Here is a 19,634-nt window from a genome sequence, read left to right as displayed (position 1 = left end):
TTTCACTAATAAGGACACCGCCCCCCCTAAATCCCAAAAAGCTTTGGCGTGTGCCCTTTTTAGCAAAATCGTCCAAGATATGGAAGTCAACTTCGATATGACTGTCAGACAGAAAGCAGTCTTTGAGTGTCTGCAGGCGCCTCATGCTCAGGATTTTCTACTAACTATCCCTATTGATGGTCTTGGCCAGCATATGTCTCCTGTGGAGTACCGAACTATCCTTCGTTACCGCCTCATGATTCCCATATTCCCAATTGACGAGATATTCCTAGTTTGTCGCAAGGCATGTTTGGATACCTTTGGGGAACACGCGGTTCATTATAGAGAGCTCCCTGATTTCAAGTATAGACATGATGTGGTTCAGGATGTTCTCTTTGATGCTTGTCTGCGTGCTGGTATATCTGTGAAGAAAGAAGCGCCAGTGAACTTTTTGACGGACCCGCAGGATGGCAGGTCCACACTTAGACCAGCTGACATTTTGGTCTTTGGATGGATATGAGGGAAGCATGCATGCATGGATCTTACTGGTGTATCTCCTCTTGTTGGTTTGGGGAGTGGAGGTTTCGCAGCTGGGCATGCCGCTTTGAAAGCCGCTGCGTGCAAAGTGGTAAAGCACGACAATGCATGTAGAGAAAATCAACATGTGTTTGTTCCTTTTGCAATCGATACATTTGGTTTTCTCGCACCAGAGGTGGTGGAGCTCCTTAACAGAGTCCAACGGGTCATGCATTCTAATGTCATATCTCCTAGATCCACAAATGTTGTTTTCAAAAGAATTGGTTTTGCCATCCAAAAAGGGCTAGCGACGCAGCTATTTGCCCATTTGCCTTCAATCGATATGTATTGAATTCAATTTGATTGTTGAAAAGAATTGCTCAACCAGAAGCAATGGATCATTAGCGGCGTCACAGACTATTTAATACAATGACACAAATTGATTTGTTGTTGGTGGGAAAGGATCTAGTTGTGGAAGAGGGTCATTAATAGAAAACGAAAAAGCTTTGATGAGAACAGATCAAACAGAAGAGGTAGTAAGAATCAATCAGGTTTTCCAATATCTGCAAATGATCCTTAATATGTTGGTGGATATGTTGCATATCAAACACCGATACAACAAAAGTTCAATCCACTAGTTGTTAATGAAAACTAGTTTATTCTTTGACAAATTTAGTATGACAATCCCATATAATATGTATCCTATAGAAAAACATGAATACCATATCTGTAACACCTACAAATACGGGCTAGTCAAATAAGCGATAAAACGACATTTTGAGAAAAGATTATTTAGGATAAATAATCCTAACCAAAGTTATAGTATATATGACAAGCATTACGCACATATAAAAAACACCGAAATCTAACTTCAGGAGAGGAAGTTATAATTTTTATAAATATTTCAGCATAACACTCTATGGCTTAGAAACCAAAATTGAAATCGGTCGGTTATTTGGAAAAACAATCTAACTAAGAGTAGAAGATCTCGTGAACACCTATCATTCGATATAAAGACAATCAAGAACGGATATCATATGAAAGAGTTATGAATTTTTAACATACTTTAATAGTCTAAGCTTGTTAAAAATATAACTTTAGAAACAAATCAAAATTAGCCAATGGAGTCTAAAGGAAAGTTGTAGATCTCATCTATAGATACGCGTGGATAGTAAACCCATAAAAACGGAGCTCGTATGAATTAGCTATAAATTTTATAAGAATTTAGATTTTTTCGCGTGCACAAACAACATGCACGACACATACTGTCACTCCATCCAGAATAGGACATGTGGCACCACGCAGGGAACGACACGTCAACACTTCCTACTAGATGCATGACGCGTAAGGGACATGTTGCGCGTCACATACCCTTTTCAAGCATATATAAAACTTTGAGGATTAGCTCATTTCTCACACCCTTCCACTCAATCTCTATGGAAATTTATCGAAGCAAATTAACCCTTTACTCTTTACTTCCCTGTTACTTTAGCGAAGTCCTGCAGTGTTAGATAGCTGAAAATTAGGAGCTATTGATTCAAAGTTTTGCCCTCTTAATTTCTAGTTTTCATTAGTGTACTTTGTAAGTTAAACTATACTTATCAGTGCTTCTAAGTCATTATACTAATTGATATACTTATAGGAGTGATGTCTAGGCTAGATTTAGTGAGGTGTTTAAAGTGAGATTTCCAAATAGTATACTATGTATACCAAACGAACCCTACCTCCGATATGATCCTACCTGGTTGTTCCTTACTTGATATATCTTGATATAAACATTGGAATTAATTACCTGGTTGTTCCTGTTGTGTTTAATATATATGTGCAACATGATATAGTTATTTCTTAATCAAACTATATACTTAATAATACAATTGGGTAGTAAAGGTTCGTGTGAAATAATAAATGAAAGGCTGTGATTAGGCTGTGTGAGTAGTGGCCAAGATAGGTTAGTAAGAGGTGTGCAGAATAATAAGTTGTGACATGCCATACCTACCAAATTACTATTGTACTACCATGTCTGTGGTGTTCGTCTAAAGTACTATTGTACTATCGTGCTTGCCGTGTTTGGCTAAAAGTACCATTGTACAGTCGCGCCTGCCGTGTTTTTCCAAAATACTATCATACTATCGTACATATTCATCTAGGAAATATATATAGCTCAGAAAAAAGGTCCTTAAGAATGATCCTTTGAGCTAATCACAATAGGATTAGAAAGTGAGGATGATGGGAATGGGCTAATTGGTACATTTAAATGTTGAAGATTATATGATTAAAAGAATATAGTATTATGGATTGAAAACCCTATGTGCTCACTAGGTTTTCTGGACATGAAAAATGGGGATGTCACAGTTGGTATCAGAGCATTAGTTTAAGCGAACTAGGAATAATGATTTATTTCTAGACTTAAACTTAGAATGCTAAGCAATGATCGTGAGGAGTGTGTCTAATATATTTTAGGTAGTACACCTGAATAGACACAAGCAATAGCTTATTTATGGAAGATGCCTAACATGTTTTTTTGTGCTTAATAATTTGTGATGCTTTATGTTATCATTTGATCGGATCTATGGTCTATTGCCGACCGGATCTTGAAATTTTATGTGTTCAAATTTCTAAATGTTTAATTACGATATTAGAAGTGGCATATAATTTTTTGAGGTAATAAGGAGGAATACGCATCTAAAACTTCCTCTATCTTTATTCTCGACTCGATACACCAAACGACTGCTCTGGTGTGCAAAACATCATGGTGAATACTCGTAGTGAATTGAGTAAATGGAGGAAATGAGAACGCTTATGATACTGAATAGTACCTATCAGAAGATATTGTAAGAGTGATATCTTGCCTTTAGAATGCGTCTAATAAATAACATGTCTAGTACAGGAGAAGTACACTTTCATTAGTAGAAAGAAAGATTTTTGGTTTAATCCATGAAGTTATCACATCGTCTGACATTTCCATCACCGACCGAGTTGAAGTAGAATTGATGATTGAAGATACGCGTGGAAGAAGTACTATTAGAGTCTAGGGAAAATTATTTGATTGTTTGGACACATTTGTATGTGTTAAAATTGTTTTTGTGATAACAACTTGGAGAACTGTGAGACAATACTTGGTACGGGTGTGAGTATGTGTGAATCATAGTAGAGGCATATAGTACCTGAAGCACATGACTCACACTTGGATCAGGGAAAGTCACAAGGTTACCAAGAAGCTAGTAATTGATACCATTTTATTCAAGTATGTCGATACCATTGTTTCGGTAATGACTAAGAAGATTATTGTTATTCCAACGCAAGTGTTCACACCAAATTGAGTCCGACTACGACGCGTATGTTACGTGGTTCCGAGAACCAAGTTTGATGTAGCACCTGACGTAAGCCGTAAGAATTAATCAAAGCGATCAATAGAGGTATCATGACTTTTGCTTGTAGCTAGAAATGCTACCTTTTAAGATGAGATTAGAACATGAAGGAAAGTATAGTTTGTTCTGTAAGACTTTAAGAGACCTGAGTCTAAGCATTGCAACATATGATGATAGGTCATTAGAATATGACACATCATTCCATTGTAGTAATAAAAGAATTTATCTTAAGTTCGTATCCAGTGAGGATCGAGATTGTAACTTGAAGATCATAATTTGGAGTCTAACATGAGATAGGGAGCAGGTGCAAGATCAAGCATCGTCTGCAGTCAAGGAGTCCAAGAGTTAGATACTCGTTCAAAGAAACATATAAGTTACGGTTATTACCTCGGATGAAGAGATAACGTATTGAGTCATTATACAATCCTATTTCATTGATGATTCCGAGACGTAATCATCCTAAGGGGGAGATAATTGTAACGCCCGCAGATTCGGCTAGTCAATTTAAAGACAAAGAGCATCAAAAATGAGTTTTTTATGGAAGATTACCTATAAGGAATAATCTTAACCAAGTGGTAGAATATGTTAAAAGGGTTCCGTAGATATAAAGAACGCCGAAATCCGAGTTATAACGAAAAAGTTATGACCCGTCGAAGTTTTACGGTAAAACCGACACGACACCGGGAATCGTGAAAAGTGAATTTATGATAAAATACTTTCTAGAATTAGCTATCTAAATAGAAGTCATAGTATATGTTAAACTGAGAGCGTGCATAAAAAGAATGTCCAAATCTGACTTCGTATGAGGAAGTTACGATTTTTCTAAGATTTAGCATAACAGTGCACAGTCCGGAAATTCGAATTTTAGATAGGTCGATTTTTAGCCAAAATAATCTAAAAGAGAAATGAAGATATCGTTAATAGGAGTTAAATGATAAAAAGACAGTCGAAAATGGAGCTCATGTGCGAAAGATATGGACGAAGCTTATTCTCTACTCTTCGAGCGCGACGAATTTGATATAGTTTTGTAAATCTGGGATAGAATGAGAATTAGCCAAACGATATATAAATGAAAGTTTTAGTGCTCATAAATAACAACGCGTGGATATAAATAACATCGAGAATAGAGCTCGTATGTTAAAGATATGGACGAAACTTAGTCTCTACTCTTCAAGCGCGACAAATTCGAATATAGTTTTGTAAATCTGAGATAGAATGAGAATTACCCAATGGGATCAAAATGAAAGTTGTAGTACTCATAAAACCAACGCATAGATATAAATAACATAGAAACCGGAGCTCGTACGCGGTAGATATGGACAAAGCTTAGGGGATACTCTACGATAAAATCCCTATAAATATGAGATGAACTCTTCATAATTTCTTCGCACCATAAGCCTCTCTTTCTCTCTCTAACCTTCTTAAACCCCACCCAAGTCTAGGGAACTTTCCTAGCACGAGAAGGAAGTCCCGGATCACCCGAAGGCTCCGAAAAGCAAAGCTTTTGGCTCGGAAACGCTGCTCCAACAAAGTCCGAGTTTTTAATAAAAACTCGTTGTAAGTGAGCTACGCCTACACTATTTCTAATATAACTTTTATTTAAATATAGTAATGTTATTAGGACCTCATAATAATTATTTTGGCTATTATTATGTGTTATATAAGTGTCGTTATAATATATTTTTAACCACTTGCGGTACACGGAATCTGGTTTAAAGGGCCGCATAGGGTTGTTGGATTTCAGAAGTGCTATATGCCAAAATGGTCCCACATTCCGGTGTTTTATGTCTAGCCCATGTCTATATATAATGGGTGAAGAGTATTGTTTAACACTTATATAATAGTAATAATAACGAGACTATTAATTAGTCTCGGTGAATATTAGACTAAACCATAGTCGTAATGATACTAGGTTTTGTCGAAGGAAATTGTTTTAAGAGTAACGAAGCGTTGTCTGAGTTTAGAATCACCACCTCAATAGGTGAGTGAATAGTTACTATCATCTTACACATAGATATGAAGTATTTTAATATAAATTGTGTGCTATGTGTGCATATTGTCTGAATACTTGTTGTCTATGTTGGGTGAAAGATTTTTATACATGTTTTAAATAATTTAAATTGTATATGTATTTTATATCTACAAAATGTGTCGGGTAAAACATGGGTAGATGTATTAGTTGCTGTGTGACAAAATAAAATAATGAGAGGCCTCGATATAGATGTTATTGATGATTCAGTCATCTAGCGGAGTATAGATAACGACCACAGAATATTCTAGACAGTCCAGTGGAATGCTAGCAGGCTCGTAACCTATATGTGTTTTTGAACTAGGTGCTCATTAGGTATTTTGAACTGAGTGTGTTCACTAGGTGTCTTTGAACTAAGTGTGTTCACTACTTATTTTTGAACTAGGTGTTCACCAGATGTTTTGGACTACATGTTCATCAGTTGTAATGTATAAACCTTGATAACGATGGACTTTGTGCCAATTCCTTAGGATGATTCTTAGGAATAAATGAATGAGGAATAGTTAATTCTTAGGGTAGATCCTTAGGAGTAAAGAAGATAATGGGGATGGGTAATTGGGTTGATTATTTTTTTTAAGATTAAACATAATAATTATATTATTGTGGGTTTAAAACCCTATGTACTCACCAAGTTTCCCAACCTGACCCACTCAGTTTATTTATATTATAGGTGTTGATACGAAGTCACATTACACGGAGAGATTAAGGAGATATAAATCACTAGTGACAATGAATGTAAGTTCTGTTTATGCTTATGTTTTTATATTGATGATGACATCCCAAATATTTTAAAATGAATGAAAATACTTTTCTTCGGAAATGCTTTGATAACGTATTTATCATGTTTTACTGGGAACAAATTCTGCAACATTTTTATTAAAAGAGGTACTCTAATTTTTATAAAGCATAAACAAAATCGGTCTTTTTCTGGCCGTGAAAAATGTGGATGTCACATAATATATTAATATGAAATCATATTATTTAATTAATATTGATCAGGAATTAATTATGTGGTCAAATGAGACTAATTAAATATATGGGGATTGATTATGTAAATCAATGATTCTTATAGTACAGGCTGATGATCCATGATTATTTATATGTGCTAAAACAATAAGATAATCCATGGATAGTCCATGGAGGTTAAACCCATGGAGCAGAAGAATGTGAAAAATTATGGAGCATTAGGATTGACAAAGTGTAACCCTAGCATTTTCCACACTATAAATAGAACCCCCATGAACCGAAATTGGTTGCACCATCATTTTAAGCTAAGTAACTTATTATCTTAAGCCTCCTCTTGCATATTGGTGTTTGTGAACCATTAGAGGCATCATACTTGGGGTGCTCATGCATTTTCAAATTTTCCATAGCATTCTCCCTAACTAGCATACAATTGTCAAATGAACAATACAACTAGTTAGATGACACCATAGGAGTGTTATAGTGCTCAAAACCCAACAGTGGAATCAGAGCCTAGGATTTTTTTTTATTATATTTGATGCTTGCTAATTTTTCAAAGCTAAAAAAGTCGCTTTCCTGGCCTGTGACTGGTGAACTCGTCGAGTCCATGAACTAAATTGACGAGTCCACTCAGTAACAGATCAACTTGACAAGTCAGTTCATGAACTCAACGAGTTGAAGGAACTGTTTGCAGAATTTCATGTTTATTGGCCTAGATTGGATTCGGAGCACCACCACAAACTATTTTGGATCATTAAAAATGTTTTTTATGATTTGGTAGGGCCTTCTACTCATCCAACCACAAGATAATTGTCAAAGTTTTGAGAAAATTGTTGTTTTATGTGATAAACAAAGTTGCTTGCAAAATTTTGACTTTTATTATCTTGTTTATGAGTTTAGCTAGATCAATCTTGAATTATTTGATAATTTTGGTTGTTGATAAATTGATGTAAATGAATTTTAATAACCTCCATAATTTGTCCTCAAGTTATGGAAAATGAAAGGTTTCATTCATCAAAATCCAATAAAACTCTTAAGTTATGAATATGATGAGTTTTGACAAGTTTCAAAACTAGCCCTTAAATTTTGGAATTTGTAAAGTCTCATCAATGAAACTTCAATTCAAAACCCTAGAGTTTTAAAAGTTCAATTTTGACTCTTATACTTTATAATATTATAAGTTTAATATATATATATATATATATATATATATATATATATATATATATATATATATATATATATATATATATAGGGAAATGATCAAATGAGAACACCTAAAAGGTTGAGAATGCGAGAACACTTCTGGACCAATCATATTATAAGGGTATATTAGTAATTGTTTATTTATTTTAAATAAAATCAAATTAAATTTAAATCTTAATATCCTAAAATTTAGTGATAATGATTATCTACCTAAAATAAAATATGAACCGATTTTTTTTTATTTCTTTTGTTAATGGATATTAAAGATAATTTCTATTATTTTTTTGTCAAATAAAAAATCCTTTTTTTTTTCTAATTTACTATTCATCAAAATAATTTCAATCATATATGAATAAAACATTTGTAATTATAAAAATATATGTTTGTAATCCTAAATAATAAATCATAATTTAGAGATAACATTTATAAATGAATAAAAATAAATTACTAATCATACATGAATATGCTAACAAATAAAAAAAATCAACACATTAAAAATTATATTCATAAAATAAAATTTTCAAAGATTGAGCTTATACATTTATATATTTATATTCATAAAAGAATATCCCAAGACTAGTTTGATACATTTATATGTACTTATATTCAACAATGATTAAACCACTTCAAATGAAAAAAAAAATTGCAAAATTTATCTCTATATCAGCTATTTTCTTGAATTGGTCACAAACCCTTCCTTCTCTTTGAATCAAATGGCGCGCGAGCTTGTGTAACGAGTAGGAGCAGGCACATAATATAAAGAATTCTAGCATTCCTTTTTCTTTGATTAATATCTACAAAAATAACAATAACATATAAAGACAATAAAAATACCAACAAAATATTAAAATGAATGATTAGTAGAAAAACATATGTTGTTATAATCATAAATGATTATAATGAGGGCATGATTGTGTTTTTTCATCTCTTTCAAATAGCAAGCTTGTAAACCATACGTAGCACAAGTCCCGTATGAATATGATTTGTATAAATTGTGATAAGTAAATGAATTTTAGGGTTCAAATGTTGGGATTTCAGATTCAGGGCCATGTTTTCCTTATAAGAGTGAAAAGCATATCAAAAAGCAATGGATTGTATATTGGTGAAACAAAATCAATGTGACCACAATGCCCTGGGCATTGAAATGACTGCTGCCCATATGACTTACAGGGTGCTTGTTCATCCATTGGGCCCAACAAAGGATCATACAATCCTCCTGGCATTGGTCTTCCAACACTGTCAAGTAAAATAGGGTTTGTAATCTTTAAAACACTGTGCTTTCTGACCTCTTCATCAGTCATGAAACTGAACCTTACACCCTCCACAATCTCACACGCACCCTCGGTGGTCTGAGCCATCTTTTACAACTGAACAGCTTCAACACAAATCGAAAACAGGTATATATTCCAAAAGATAGGGGAGAGGGGAATAGGGGATTCCCCTGTAGACCAGACCGATGCTTTGATCCTACATGATGCTAGAGAGCACCAGTGAGAAGCGCAGCCGCCGAAATAGCAGTAAGGATGATAGATTTCCAAATTAAAAGTTAAAAAATACCTCTTTCTAAATTTACGGCGGCAGACAGCACCAATGAGCAGTAAGGGTGGAGCAAGGGTGAGGGGCGACTGATGAAGGCGGAAGAATGGTGGGGATGGAGGAGGGCAGAGGCGCACATAGAGGCTGGAAGCTGAGAGAGGGCTGAGGGTTTTTCAAGGTTTGCAAAATTAGGTCAACCAAAATAGAGAGGCAGAGAGTAATTATAGGAGTTTACCAAATTAGGGTAATGTTTATTTACCTTAATACCCTTTATAATTTTTTTTAATTTGAAATTTAATTTTTAAATGTATTAATAATTAGAAAAATAACAATTAATTATAGCCACACATCTTAAAAATTAAATGGTCCAGATCTGTTCTCACGTTCCCAACCTTTTAGGTGTTCTCATTTGATCTTACTCCTATATATATATATATATATATATATATATATATATATATATATATATATGTGTGTGTGTGTGTGTGTGTGTGTGTGTATACAAGGTTCTAAATGGCGTGAGGCGTAGCATGGCAGCAAGGCCAAGCCTCAAGCTTAACGAGCCATGACGTTTTTCAAGGCGTGATGTAAGGTGGGAATTTTGTATTAATTTAAAATTATATTACCACATAAATATAAATTTATATTAAATATAACTACTTTTAGCAATATTAGTTCAATAACTAACAACAAAAAGTTAACAAAAACCAAAATACTTGTATCTCCGATTAGAAAAGACATAACAAATAGCAAAAAATTGTGTCTCAAACGAAAAACACGCGCCATAAGACGCCATAACACGCCATGGCGCACCATATCGTGCCTTGCCGCACGTCACGCCTAATACCAACGTTATGAGGCTTTTCGTAACGGAGAAGTCACGCCTTACGCCATGGCGCGCCTTTTAGAACACTATATATATATATATATATATATATATATATATATATATATATATATATATATAAAGACAAGTCAGTCTTAGCGTTAGTAGGCCTCATTCATGAAACCAGTCTATAAGATGGGGGAGGGGGTATAAGGTTACTACCTATAAAATGGTGGTTTAATGGGTTTCTACTCTCACCCACCGCTTCCTTGACTGGTGGAGGTTTGTTAGCCGACCGGGTAGGATAGGACACTAATTCTCCTTCATTAACAATATAATGATAAATATAAAGTAACTAAACTTTTACTAAATTGCCAATCTTAGTTGCTTTAGGAAAAATGTGAAAATGGTGCTAATGCATGAAATTACACTTTGCACCTTGTTAAGTTGTTAGTGGAGTGTGTGTGGTTAGCCGTCACACTAATCTAGGACTGTCAATGTGTGAAAAAGGGTAGTTGGGTGTTAGTCATAGATCAATGGATCATGTGTGGCTAACCGGCACATTGATTAGGTGATTTGTAACATCGGGTATACCAAGTTAATTTGCATGGTTATTCAGAACTTGTTTGTGATCCTCGACATCCCAGTCACAAACTTGAAGGGCACACTCGAGATTTAAACATGTCATTGAAAAGTTCAATGAATCTCAAAGGATCTAGGAATTTAAAATCCAATTGAAACTTAATAATCTATTTCGTTTTTCATGTGGAAATTGGTAAATCATCATTTACCTACCTTCAAATATTTTACAATTGGATTACGACATCCCTCTTCACAATTGTAGAATATTGTGTTGGGTCCTAGCCTTAATATTTTTTATTGGGTTTAATATTAAGGATTATCATCTAACCAAAACTTTTTTCTTCTTCTTATTCAAATGTCTATCCCAAATAATGCTTCCACCCCAATCCCTTTAGGCTATTTCTCCTTCATGAACCTATGTGGGAGGGCCATTTTTTGATGATTTTAACTTCAATGATTGGATTCGAAACATTTGAATGGATATTCATTATGAAGGCAAAGAATATGAGCTAGACAAAGAGCTAAAGGAGATTGATGTCACCACTACTACTCCCGAACAAAGCGTTGAACATACTGCTCATAAGAGGGATGCAACAAAGGTGTCGTGTCTAGTGATTGCTACCATGACTACTGAGCTGCATAAGTCCTATGAGGACTACTATCCTTTTGAAATATATCAAGATTTTATGGAAAGATACCATCAAAGTGCTCGGTAGGAGAGCTATGAGAGTATTGCCTCCATGATCACAACCAAAACAGAATGTCAATTTTGATGAAGAGTTGAAAATAGACATAATTCTACACACTTTACCTTCTTGTTATGCTCAGTTTTGTATGAACTATCATATGAACAAGGAGGAGGTCACTCTTACAAAGCTTCAAGGCCTTCTAAGAACTGTAGAAAGCAACTTGAAAGGTAAGTCGATTGTGTCTACTCCTACTACTACTATTGCCCCTGTTCTAGCAATCGGACATGGGAAGGTAAAAAAGAGGAAGGTTCCCTCCAAGATCCGCAAGGGAAAGTCTTTTGATGGATCCTCTTCTAGTGTGACCAAAGTTGGTTCTACTAATCCCTCTTCCAATCCGAAGGATGCTGACTGCTTCCATTGCCACAGAAAAGGGCACTGGAAACAAAGCTGCACCAAGTACTTGCAGGACATAAAGGATGGGAAGATCAAGCCCTCCTTTGAAGGTATTTACACTTTTCAATCTAATAAATCATCATATGCTAATTCTTAGGTCCTTGATGCAGGCTGTGGATTTCACATTTTTTCTGATTTGCAGGGACTAAAAATAGGAAAGTGGAGCACGGGAAGATAAACTTAATCGTAGGAAATAAGAAAGTGTTGCTTGCGACCAAGATTGGATTTTATTCTTTATTGCTTAGTAATGGTTTAAATTTATATTTGAATAATTGTTTTTACTCAGCCGACATGGCGAGAAATATTATTTCCTTTCACAGTTTGTATAAACAAGGTTTTACATATTCTTTTAATAATGAAGTTGGTACTATTAATGCTTATTACAATGGTGTATTTTATTTTGAAGCATTACCTTGCAATGGTATATATGAAACTATGATGGTTGTAGATAACTTAAGAAATAATGTGTTAAATATTGATTCGTCCAATGTTTTGGACAAGGCATGCTTGTGGCATTTTCGTCTTGGACATGTCAACAAGAAGCGCATAGCCCAACTCCAAAAGGATGGAGTTTTAGAATCATTCGACTTAAAGTCAGATGAGACTTGCGAGTCGTTTTTACTTGGAAAGATCACATAGTCACCATTTACCGGTACTTGTGAAAGGGGTGAAGGTCTATTGGATCTCATACACACTGATGTGTGTGTACCATATAGATGCGCCACAAGGGATGATAACCGCTTCTATGTGACTTTTACTGATGATTACAGTAGGTATGGCTATATCTACTTAATCAAGCATAAGTCAGAAACTTTTGAAAAATTCAAAGAGTTTAAGCAAGAAGTGTAGAATCAATTAGGCAGGAAGATAACGATTCTACGATCCTATCATGGAGGAGAGTATCTTAATATCGAGTTCCTTGACTATCTTAAGGAATGTGGAATTGTTTCACAATTGACGCCACCTAGGAAACCACAGTTTAATGGTGTTGTTGAGAGGCACAATAGAACCTTTTTAGACATGGTTCATTCGATGATGAGTCGAGCTTCGTTACCTATCTCATTCTGGGGGTATGCCTTAGAGACTGCCTCCCATATCCTTAATCTAGTCCCTAACAAAAAGGTTTCCAAAGACCTCACAAGATGTGGACACGGAAGGTTCCCTCATTAGACCGCATCAATGTTTGGGGTTGCAAGGATTTCGTGAGTTACGAGACTAACAACAAGCTTGAACCTCAGAGTAAGCAATGTATTTTCATTGGCTATCCATACAAGTACTTTGGATATCTGTTCTATAGATCGAGTGACAATGTTGTCTTCATTGCAAGAGAGGAGTCTTTCGCGAGAGAGAGCTCATATGCCAAGAGGACAGTGGGAGGCAAAATGAACTTGAAGAGCTTCAAGAGTTAAATGATGAAGGAACCTCAAACACTAGCAATCAACCTGAGGAGGAAACTCCGGTTGAACCAATTGACGAATCCGTACCTCAGAGGCGCTCCAGTAGAGTTAGAGTTCCACCTGAGTTTTATGGTTTCCATATTACTGTAGAAGGTGATACATTTATTAGTGATATCACACTAGCAAATCTGGATGAACCTAACAACTACAAGGAAGCCATGGTAGGCCCCGAGTCTGCAAAATGGAAAGAGGCTATGGACAGCGAGATTCAGTCCATGTATGACAATAAAGTTTGGAACTTGGTTGGCAATGTAACGAGTCGTAACAGTTGGTGCAAATGGATCTTCAAGTAGAATACCGACATGGATGGGAAAGTACACACATAAAAAGCGCGACTAGTTGCGAAGGGCTTTACTCAAACTCTGGGAGTTGACTATGATGAGACCTTCTCACCAGTAGCGAAGAGTAAATCTATAAGGGTTATGTTGTCCATAGCTGCATTTCATGATTATGAAATATGGCAAATAGATGTCAAAACTGCTTTCCTTAATGGAAAGTTGGCTAAAGATGTTTACATAAGGCAGCCAGAGGGTTTGTCAATGTAAAGTAACCTAATAGAGTGTGTAAGCTTGAGAATCCATTTATGCATTGTGACATCCTCAATTTTCACGGCCAGAAAAGACCGATTTTTGTTTATGCTTTATAAAAGTCAGAGTACTTTTTTTTTAATAAAAGTGTTGCAGAATTTGTCCCTATAAAAACATGATAATTATGTTATCAAAACATTTCCGAAGAAATGTATTTATTTATTTATTTTAAAACATTGGGATGTCATCGTCAATACTGGAACATAAGCATAAACAGAACTTACATTCATTTACACTAGTTATCTACATCTCTTTTAAATCTCTCAGTGTAAAGTAGCTTCGTATCGACACCTGTGATACAAATAAACTGGAGTGAGTCAGGTTTGGAAACCTGGTGAGTACATAGGGTTTTCAACCCACAATAATATAATTATTATATTTAAACATCAAACAATCAACCCAATTACCCATTCTCATTATCTTCTTAAGGATTTACCCTAAGGATCAGCTATTTCTCATTCATTCATTCCTAAGGATTATACTAAGGAGTTTGTATGAAGTCCATTGTTTTCAATGGCACAACTGTCAAGCACAGCTGCTAGTTCTATCACTTACCCGCCACTGCCAGAATTGGGACATTTTCTATTAGGCGCTTCTGTCGATATTGACCTTTAAACGCTACTATCATGGTCATACGTCTACATATTAGGCACAACTGCCTATACTGTCCTTCGAGTGTAGCTTCTAGGATGTTTACCGTAGATCTAAATCATCTACGGGGTGTGGCGCAGCTGCCAGTGCTCATATATAGCGTACTAGGTCCACTGCTGCCAATGTATACCTATAGGGCACTAGGTCCGTACTACTAAGCTTCCTCTATTTGAGCTTTTATCCCTCATCATTCATCTACCCATGTTTTACCCAACATATTTTGTAGATATAAAATACTTTATACAGTTTATATCATTTAAAACATGTATAAAAATCTTTCACCAACATAGACAACAAGTATTCAGACAATATGCACACATAGCACGTAATTTATGTTAAAATACTTCATATCTATGTGTAAGATGAAAGGGACCATGCACTCACTTGAGAAGATTGTGACTCGGCGCTTGGACAACACTTCGTTACTCTTAACACAATTTTCCTCGACAAAACCTAGTATCAATATGACTAGGGTTTAGTCTGACGTTAACCGCAACTAATTAATAGTCTAGCTATTATTATTATTATTATTATTATTATTATTATTATTATTATTATTATTATTATTATTATTATTATATAAGCGTTAAATAACACTCAATATAACTCATAATAATAGCCCAAATAATTATTTTAAGGTCCTAATAATGTTATTATAATTAATTAGAAGCTATATTAAAAATAGCGTAGGCGTAGCTCACTTACAACAAGTTTTATAGAAAAAATTGGGCTTCGTTGGAGCAACGTTTCCGAGCCGAAAGCTTTTCTTCTCGGAGCCTTCGGGCGCTCCGGGGCTTTCTTCTCATGCTAGGGAGGTTCCCTAGACTTGGGAGGGGTTTAGGGAGGCTAGAGAGAAGTTAGAGAGAGAAAGAGAGGCTTATGGTGTGAAGAAATTATGAAGAGTTCATCTCTTATTTATAGGAATTTTATAATAAAGTAGTCTCCAAGCATCGTCCGTATCTTTCGTGTACGAGCTCCGTTTTCTACGTTATTTATATACACGCATTGGTATTTACGAGTACTACAACTTTCATTTAGACCCCGTCGGCTAATTCTCCTTCTATCTCATATTTACAAAAACTGTATCGAATTCGCTGCACTCGAAAAGTAGAAACTAAGCTTCGTCCATAACTTTCACATACGATCTCCGTTTATGTCGATATTTATAGCCACACATTGGTATTTACGAGTACTACAACTTTCATTTAGACCTCGTTGGCTAATTCTCAATCTATCTCGGATTTACAAAACTGTATCGAATTTTTCGCGCACGGAAAGTAGAGACTAAGCTTCGTCCATAACTTTTGCATATGAGCTTCGTTTTTGACGTTATTTATATCCATGCGTAGGTAAAAATAAAATCTACAACTTTCCTTTTTACTTCGTCGGCCAATTCTCGACCGATCTTAAACTTAACAGTAGGAAGAGATTAGACTGTTAAATGACCGCAAAGAATTCGTAACTCCTTCATACGGACTTCGTTTTCGTCTGCCTTTTTACTGTTGAGTTCCTATTAATGAGATCTTCAACTCTCATTTTGGTCGCGTAAGCCAAAAACCGTTCGAACTAAAATTCGAGTTTCTGGCCATGCACCGCTATGCCAAATCTTATAAAAATCATAACTCGTCATACGAAGCCAGATTTGAGTGTTCTTTTTATGGACACTCTTGGTTTAACAGTTTCTACGAATTTTGTTTAGATTGCTAAGGCTAAAAGTCTCTCTATCGTAAATTCACTATTTACGCTTCCCGGTGCCGTGCCGGTTTTGCCGTAAAAATTCGATGGGCCATAACTTCCTCGTTATAACTCGGATTTCGGTGTTCTTTATATGTACGGAAACCTTGAGACACATTCTAAAAATTGGTTAAGACTATTTATTATAAATAATATTTTGCCGAAAAGTCGTTTTTGACACTTATTGCCTCTATATTGACTAGCCCGATCTACGGGCGTTACATTTATCTCCCCCTTAGGATGATTACGTCCCAGAATCATCAACGAAACAGGATTGTATAATGACTCCATACGTTATCTCTTTATCCTATGTAATAACTGTAACTTCTATGTTGCTTCGAACGAGTATCTAACTCTTGGACTCCTTGACTGCAGGCGGTGCTCGGTCTTGCACCTGCTCTTTAGATTTTCAATCATGACCTTCGTGTCACAGCCTCATTCTTTATTAGAGACTCCTTATTCTTCTTAACAAACTTAGGATAAGTTAATTTGATTACTAAAATTGACCGACGTGTCATATTCTAATGACCTATCATCGTATGTAGCAAGTCAACTTCCGGAATGGAATATGCCTTCCTTCATGGTCTAATGTGATATAATCACATTTTAACATGTAGCATTTCTAGCTACCAACTTCTTTAACAACGAGCATGGTAATTCTATTGATCGCTTTGATTTCAATCGTTTGGTTTAAGTCGGACGCTACATCAAACTTGGTTCTCTGAACCACGTAACCTACTCATCGTAGTCGGAATCAATGTGATATGACCACTAGGGTCGGGATAACGACAATCTTCTTAGTCATTTCCGAAACAATGGTAACGACATACTTGAATAAAACAAAATCAATTACTAGCTTCTTGGTAACCTTGTGACTTTCCCTGATCCAAGCGTGAGTCATGTGCTTCCGGTAATATAGGCCTCTACTACCATTCACACCTACTCATACTCGTCTCAAGTATTGTCTCGCAGTTCTCCAAGTTATTATCACAAAAACAATTTTAACACATACAAATGTGTCCAAACAATCGTATAATTTTCTCTAGACTCTACTAGGACTTATTCCATGCGTATCTTCAATCATCAATTCTGTTTCAACCCGGTTGGTGGTGGAATGTCATATGATGGGATAACTTCATGGATTCTACGAAGAATATTTCTTTCTCCTAATCGAAAGTGAACTTCTCTCGTACTAGACGTATTATTTATTAGACGCATTCTAAAGGCAAGCTATCACTCTTAAAATATCTTCCGATAGGTATCATTCAGTATCGTAAGCCTTCTCATTTCCTCTATTTGCTCAGCTAATATAGCCGGAATCATGGCTTGTACTCCAACTATGGTGATTGGTTTAGGTGCAGCTTCTACTACAACATGTATTTGTTCAATCATTAATGGTTGCTGATTCCTATTTCCATTTGCGTTCCCGACTCCACTTCGCGTTCTTACCATTTCGATCTATACACCAATTCAAACGTTCGGTGTGTAATGACAAGAATTAAGATAGGAAAGATTTTATTTATGATCGACGTGTAAATCTCCCCATTACCCCAAAATGTTACATGCTATTTCTAATACCGTAATTAAACGTTTAGAAGTATGAACACGTAAAGTTTCCAGATCCAGTCGGCAATAGACCATAGATCCGATCATACATTTAGCATCATAAAGCATCATAAATCATTTAGCACATAAAAGCATGTTAGGCATTTTTCCTAAATAAGCAAGTGCTTGCGTCTATTCAGGTGTATTACCTAAGACGCCCTCCTCACAATCATTGCTTAGCATTCTAAGTATAAGTCTAGAAATAAATTCATATTCCTAGTTCACTTAAACTAATGCTCTGATACCAACTGTGACATCCCCAATTTTCACGGCCAGAAAAGACCAATTTTTGTTTATGCTTTATAAAAATCAGAGTACTTTTTTTTTTTAATAAAAGTGTTGCGGATTTGTCCCCAGAAAAACATGATAATTACGTTATCAAAGCATTTCCAAAGAAATGTATTTATTTATTTATTTTAAAACATTGGGATGTCTTCGTCAATACAGGAACATAAGCATAAACAGAACTTACATTCATTTACACTAGTGATCTACATCTCTTTTAAATCTCTCAGTGTAAAGTAGCTTCGTATCGACACCTATGATACAAATAAACTGTAGTGGGTCAGGTTGGGAAACCTGGTGAGTACATTGGGTTTTCAACCCACAATAATATAATTATTATATTTAAATCAAACAATCAACCATATTACCCATTCCCATTATCTTCTTAGGGATTTACCCTAAGGATCAACTATTTCTCATTCATTCATTCCTAAGGATTATCCTAAGGCGTATGTACGATATCCATTGTTTTTAATGACACAGCTGTCAAGCACAGCTGCTAGTTCTATCACTTAGGCACCGCTGCCAGAATTGGGACATTTTCTATGAGGCGCTTCTGCCGGTATTGAACTTTAAATGCTACTGTCATGGTTATAAGGCTACCTATTAGTCGCAGCTACCGATACTGTCCTTAGAGCGCAGCTGCTAGGACGTTTACCGTAGATCTAAATCATTTACGGGTTGTGGCGCAGCTGCCAGTGCTCATCTATAGGGTACTAGGTCCACTGTTGCCAATGTATACCTATAGGGCACTAGGTTCGTACTACTAATGTTCCTCTATTTCAGCTTTTATCCCTCATCATTCATCTACCCATGTTTTACCCAACATATTTTGTGGATATAAAATACTTTATACACTTTACATCATTTAAAACATGTATAAAAATCTTTCACCAGCATAGACAACAAGTATTCAGACAATATGCACACATAGCACGTAATTTATATTAAAATACTACATATCTATGTGTAAGATGAAAGGGACCATGCACTCACTTGAGAAAATGGTGACTCGACACTTGGGAAACACTTCATTACTCTTAACACAATTTTCCTCGACAAAACCTAGTACCAATATGACTAGGGTTTAGTTTGATGTTAACCGCGACTAATTAATAGTCTAGCTATTATTATTATTATATAAGCGTTAAATAACACTCAATATAAC

At 35.5% G+C, this 19,634-nt stretch overlaps 1 protein-coding gene across 1 annotated transcript; it reads left to right on the top strand.

Moving 5' to 3' along the window:
* Positions 1-79: 79 nt before the first annotated feature.
* LOC145016454 (uncharacterized) lies at positions 80-499 on the top strand. The gene has a single exon (XM_078974766.1). It carries the CDS (start codon positions 80-82, stop codon positions 497-499), a length of 420 nt encoding a protein of 139 aa, XP_078830892.1.
* Positions 500-19,634: the final 19,135 nt, after the last annotated feature.

The sequence above is a fragment of the Lactuca saligna genome, chromosome 9, assembly GCF_052625555.1.
Source record: "Lactuca saligna cultivar CGN05327 chromosome 9, ASM5262555v1, whole genome shotgun sequence".
Taxonomy (NCBI): domain Eukaryota; kingdom Viridiplantae; phylum Streptophyta; class Magnoliopsida; order Asterales; family Asteraceae; genus Lactuca; species Lactuca saligna.
The sequence above is the reverse complement of the archived record's forward strand: the minus strand, read 5'-3'. Positions and strand labels throughout refer to the sequence as shown.

Bases quoted from the DNA above. Each gene is read 5' to 3' on its own strand.
- LOC145016454 (XM_078974766.1), top strand. From the start codon at position 80: ATGGAAGTCAACTTCGATATGACTGTCAGACAGAAAGCAGTCTTTGAG.